This window comes from Arctopsyche grandis, chromosome 1, assembly GCF_051622035.1.
Source record: "Arctopsyche grandis isolate Sample6627 chromosome 1, ASM5162203v2, whole genome shotgun sequence".
Lineage (NCBI taxonomy): Eukaryota > Metazoa > Arthropoda > Insecta > Trichoptera > Hydropsychidae > Arctopsyche > Arctopsyche grandis.
Genome location: NC_135355.1, coordinates 39891005 through 39897380, shown reverse-complemented (window position 1 = coordinate 39897380; position 6376 = coordinate 39891005). Strand labels below are relative to the sequence as shown.

At 32.4% G+C, this 6376-nt stretch overlaps 1 protein-coding gene across 1 annotated transcript; it reads right to left on the bottom strand.

The window, feature by feature from the left end:
• Nucleotides 1-3498: 3498 nt before the first annotated feature.
• Nucleotides 3499-5430, bottom strand: LOC143917906 (uncharacterized). Its single transcript, XM_077439534.1, has 5 exons — nt 4701-5430; nt 4441-4632; nt 4075-4296; nt 3628-3780; nt 3499-3563 (listed from the first exon to the last, which is right to left on the bottom strand). The coding sequence occupies exons 1-5, from the start codon at nt 5428-5430 to the stop codon at nt 3499-3501; spliced, it is 1362 nt and encodes a 453-aa protein (XP_077295660.1).
• Between the last annotated feature and the right edge of the window lie 946 nt (nt 5431-6376).

The following is a 6376-nucleotide window of genomic DNA, read 5'->3' as shown; positions in this document are numbered from 1 at the left end:
ACAAATACCCCCAAATCTAACCAGCAGTATGGTGGATCGAACCCACTGATCACTTGGTGCTAAACATATACATTACCATTAAGCCATACTGCTGGCTATATATACGACTTGAAGATGGATAAGAGTAATGATCTAATAGCACCTAGTCAAAGTATGTAGAATGACTTTAGATGAAGTAAGAAAAGGATTGTCTGGAATGTATATACATACATACATAAAATAATCCAATAAAAAAAATATTTTATTTCAGTTAGTTTTTTTGGAATCAAACAGGACCTCTATTTACGTACACATTTAAAATGTGCTCAAGGGCTTTTACTAAATTCTAAGTGTATCAACTAGCCTCGTATACGTACCAATAAGTACATATGTAACGATGTATCTAATCTTACGATAAGTAGTATATATTTCTTATCTATAAACTTCCTACAATAAATATACATATTTCATATATCGATAAATGAAAGTCGATACATAAAATGTCAAGCTTGGTAATCGTATCATGCTACTATTTTTTCCTATTCTATCTATTTGTTTTATATCCATTTTTCGTTTGCTGTATTTGTGTTGCAAGAACAAACATATATATATATTATCTAATTGGAACGAACATTTATAGCCTTAACCTTTAATTTATGTCTCTCCCATAAATGAAACGTTACGTCTTGTGAATGTGAGAGCTTTTTAATTACATATGTACATAGCTAGATTGTATTGTTCAAAATGATAAATAAATACTTCCATATATCATTTAGACATGTATTACATAAACTTCTGGATAACATTTATTTATCTAACTGTACACATTATCTCAAGAAACTTTAAAACTTTTTACACTTGGAAAATATTCATCACTTTACATACTAGCACATATTATAATCATTCCTCAACTTTTGTTCGTTACCATTAAAATCTCTTCAACGACTTATTTGATCATATTTTTACTATTACAATGTTATTTTACGAGGTTTTTACTATTACAATGTTTATTTACTTCCTACATTCTTCCGATAGCTTTGAAACTTTGCCATTTTGCGAAGATTGGTCACCGATAAAGATTTCAATTGGATTGATGCTGAAATATAATCGTAATAAACACGTTTAAGAACCCAAAAAAATTGGAGAAGATGACAGCTCACCCACTGCCAATAATAGCTTTGTTTGTTTGACTTTCCGTCCCCCGCTCGTTTTGTCAGATTTTAATTGTTTAAACACATATAACTTTATCATTTTATCACTATATCTTATAAAATTTGCATTATAAGCTCCCATTGTATCTCATTTATATATTTAATTCGCTAATTGGCTATATAATTCACCTTTATAAGTCGCTTTTTGGATATGTTCATTGTAACAAGTACATATACTACACTAAATGTAAGGAATAATTGAAGCATCAAAAAAAATTTTTAATTTTGATACAAACAATCACAGTTTTAAGAACGATTTTTCGTCAAAAAGATAAATCACTAGTTTTCGATCATTTATGTACGTATGTATCATATACCGAAACATAACGACAATAAAACTTTGACCGACCACACTTTGTGTCCTTCTTTTGAATTAACTGAACTTTATTTATTAAATAATTTAGAAAAAACATTAATGTTCATGCACTGATTATGTGCATATGATTACAGATTATAAAAAAAAATCATCTGCTATAATTTCGATGGAAAATCGAAAATTTCTCAGCAATCTTACAAGCCAACTAACTATTTTGATTTTTAAATGTTTTTTATTATAACTAAATTATGTTTACAATACAATACATCTTATATCTATTTTAATAGCTACTGATCTACTGATCATTTTCTATTTTACAATTTTAATTTAATTTTGTTTGTAATCATAGTATTATATGTATAATTATAATGTGTTAATGTACAGCATAATAGGAAAGAGAGCTCAAATACCTATTTACAATTCTTACATATGTACAAGCCAACTATGAATTCAATTCCCCCGTTCAATTTGTGGCGTTTTTTTTACTCACCACTAAATTGAGCTGTCGAAGCTTTTTGCGAAATTGAAGAAAATAAATAAAAATTTAAAAGTGTGAACATCTCGCTATAAGAAGTTCGCTATGAGAAGAAGTCTACTATGTATTCAACCGTATCGCGACTCGTTCACTCAAAACGTACCTAACTGTTTTATCAAAACATGATCTATCCAAAAGTAACCAAACAGAGCGATAAATAGGCTCATTCTTAATATAGTACATTTGTTAAAAATATAATAATAAATTACATTGCGAAAAAAACTGCATAATTTAACACGTATTAGAGCGGTAGAAATTGTATTAGAGCGGTAGGCTAAAGCAATTTTGTCAATCGTCAAAAAAGTTCGCATCGAACCGAGCAAGCACTGAACCGACAAATTGCATCATTATTTATTTATTATTATTTATTTAATATACTTGGGGGAGGTGGCAAAGCCGATAGGCCCAAGGGGTTTGAATAAACATATTTAACAAATTATACATATGTATATGCAATAAAAAATGAGAAAAATTAGAATACATTAAAAAAAAAAACAATGTTAAAATAAAATAAAATAAGAGAAGAAAAAAAATATATAAACAAAAAAGATAATAATACAGAAATATGATTAAGGGAAAGAAGAATCACAAAATTCCTTTGGTTTTAAAAAAAGTATCAAGTTTATTCTTAAAAATATTAATATTAATAGAGGTTACTAAATCGTTGGGAAGACTATTCCAAACTGAAACCACTGTGTTAGAAAATAATGTATCTCTGATCAATTTATTAGATTTATCTTTTTGGAGTCTAAGCGAGTGACCTCTGAGGTAAGTGTTTGTGTTGAATGAAATAACATTAGACATATGACAATTATAGTGATTATTAAGAATTTTATAGACTTCGATTAAGTCACATCTTGTTCTTCTCGTCTCCAATGTAATGAGATTCATTATTTTCAATCTTTCATTATAAGTAAGTGATTTGAGTTCAGAAGGAATCTTTGAAATTCTCCTTTGAACCCTTTCAATACATGTAATATCCTTTTTAAAATGAGGATTCCATATGTTAAAAGCATATTCAAGTCTAGGTCTGATGAAAGTTTTATATATTTTTGTTAAAATAGTTAAATTTAGAAAATTGAATACCCGCTTTATAACATACAAAAATGAGTAAGTTTTGTTGACAATATGATTTATATGTGCGGACCATTTTAGGTCGCAAGTGGTGATGATACCTAGGTCTAATTGGTATTGGACCCAATTGAGGAAAAGGCTGTTTATTTTATAGGAAAGATTTGGGTTATTTTTTCCTAGGTGGAGAACAGAGCATTTCTTAACATTTAAAGTTAGAAGCCAAGTTTTTGACCACGTGACAATTGTGTCCAAATCGCTTTGAAGAGAATTGATGCCATCTGAGTTGGCAGGACAATAAAGTTTAATGTCGTCAGCGAAAATAGAATATTTACTAGTGAGGTTATTTGCTATATCATTAATAAAAATTAAAAAAAGAATTGGCCCTAAAACAGAGCCTTGGGGAACACCACTAAGGACGGGATGAGATTCTGAAGAGCAGGATCCAATCCTCACCGAGAAGTATCTAGACTTTAAAAACACTCTGATCCAGTCAAGTAGCCTTCCTCTCACACCTATATGCTCGATTTTTAGTAAAAGCCGATCGATAGGAACTCTATCAAAGGCTTTTTCGAAGTCAAGATAGACGACATCTACGGGTATATTATTATTAAGAAGGAGAGACCAATCATTGTGCACGGTTAAAAGGTTACTCAGTACTGATCGGCCTTTTATAAAACCATACTGGTATTTAGATAAAATGTTACAAGACTCAAGAAATTTAGTCAGTTCAGAGGCGATGATTTTTTCAAAACATTTTAGCAAAATGGGTGAAAGACTGACAGGACGATAATTAGTGGCTTCTAATTTGTTTCCCTTTTTGTAGATAGGAATAATGTTAGAAGTTTTCCATTCGTTGGGTATAAAGGAAGATAAAAAGGAATGATTGAAGAGTTTAAAGAGGGGACGAGATATGGATAGAGCAGTTTTTTTTTAAAAAAGTGAAAGTAAGTTATCATTACCAGGGGCGGAGTTGTCTCCCAGGTTGTGTAAAACCTCTGAAACGACTTTTTCAGAAAACATTATATTATTAATTTCAGTTGAATTTCGGGACAAGTTAGGAAGCAACGGCAGATTTGTAGAGTCTTCTTTGATGAATGAGTTGCTAAAGGCCTTAGCAAAAGTGTTGGCTATTAAGAGGGGATCCGTAATAAGCTCCTTTTTTTCATTCATGATTGTGGAGACTACAATTTTAGATTTTAGGTTAGAGTACAAGTATTTAAAGAAAACTTTGCAATCGCCAGAAGCGATTGAAAGTTCAAAGTTACGCTTTGAGTTTCTGATTTGTTTAGTGACTTCATTATTAAGTTTTCTATAATTAGAATAACCCTCATGGGTTTTATGTTTAGCATAAGTGTTCCGAAGTTTCCGTTTTTCTTTAATCAGAATCAAGATAGGTTTATTGATCCACGGTTTACATTTGGATTTGAATGGTTTAAGGAAAGGAACAAATTTTTGTATGCCAGCATTTATAATATGATAAAAAGAATCCCACTTAGAATGAATATTAATTTCGAGTTCTAAAAATGACCAATCGCTGTTTATAAAAAATCATTCAATTTCACATAGTCGGCTAATTTATAGTTACGCTTTAAGAAAGGATCAGTTTGAGGTTTACATTGGGATCGATCACACCATTGAATCAGAGAGTTAATTATAATATGATCACTTAGACCAATTGGGGAGTCAGAGAGAATCGATGATAAGAAATTGTGGGAGTTTGAGAAAACTAGGTCCAATGTCGATGGTCGATTACATCCTCGAAAACGAGTAGGGAAGTCTACCAGTTGGTTTAGTCCTGAATTTGCGATGCAATCGAGAAACTCAGCTGCAGAGCCGGAAAGACCAACTGGGCTGAGAAACTTCCAGTTAATGGTAGGAAAGTTGAAGTCTCCAAAAATCAGCGTTGGACAGCTTTTACATCCTTCATTGGCGATGACGTTGAAAAGTTTGATATCTTCCTCAAATGTGGAAGTGGGAGGTCTATAAATACACGCTAAGATAAATTCGCAGCAATTAAAACAAACCTTTAACCACAAGTGTTCGATGCCTGATATTGAGATATTGGATGGTAAAAATCTTTCAACCACAATGCATGGATTATTAGAAGAAATTTTTACATAAATGCAAACACCTCCTCCTCTTCTATCTTCCCTATCGGATCTATAAATAGCAAAATTAGGAATATCTACGACACTGTCAGGTATGTTATTATTTAGCCACGATTCACTTATTAATATTATATCGGGATTGTTATTAATTATGTAAAGTTGAAACTCGCTGAATTTGGGAATTATTGAGGAGATATTCGTATGCATAATTTTAATTTCAAGATAAGCATTAATGTAGAAGCTATTTCTATCGATGTTAGTAGCCATAATCCGTTTTATTGATCATAATGGTGAGCTGGTTTTTAAGTTCGGGGCACTGGTTGATTCTTGTCATATGATTGCTGGGTTTGTTAGTTATAGTACAATTGAAGCATTTGGGCGGGTTCGATGTAGATGGACAATTTGAAAATAGATGACCAGAAGAAGCAAAGTGAGAACAATTTGGTTTTTCCTCTTTGCAATATTTTATAGAGTGCCCGAAGTTGCAGCAGCGTGAGCATTTAAGCACGCTAATGTAGTCATCGATCCTGCACGAATTCCAGTCTATGAAGCATCTTCCTTGGTTTACAAGTTTTTTTCGGAGTGTTGGCGAAGTGGAATACACTCTGTGGCAGGTGGGCCCTTCCCGAGAACCCGCAAGGTGACTGAATTTAATGTTATTAGAGACGTCAGTTCCGAAGTCTTCTATCAATTCTGTCGTCGGGTACATCTCTGGGAACGTATTTAACAATAATTTTTGGCCAACGATTTTTCGGGAATACTACATTTAGCTTAGCCAAATTAATTTCATTACACTTTGCAATTAATTCACAGTCTTTGATAGAGTTTGTAAAAATCACCAAACCATTGTTACTGACCTTTTTTAAACCTATTACTTTAGCACCTATTTTAGTGGGGTTAATTGCTGCTTGGAGAGTGGCTTGTGTTGCTGCAGAACTGGAAATTCCAGAATACTTGCAGGGGTATATGATTACAGCAGGAGATGGAGATTTAGCTGCGATCCCCGTGTTCGCCACCTTCAAGTGTCTGGATCCGGAGCTTCGGAGAACAGCTGAGTTTGAGATGCGAGTGGTTTTCGTTTGTCGGAGATCTCATCAGTTAAAATATCCAACAATCTTTGTACGGATTCTTTGATACATTTGGATTTGGCAGT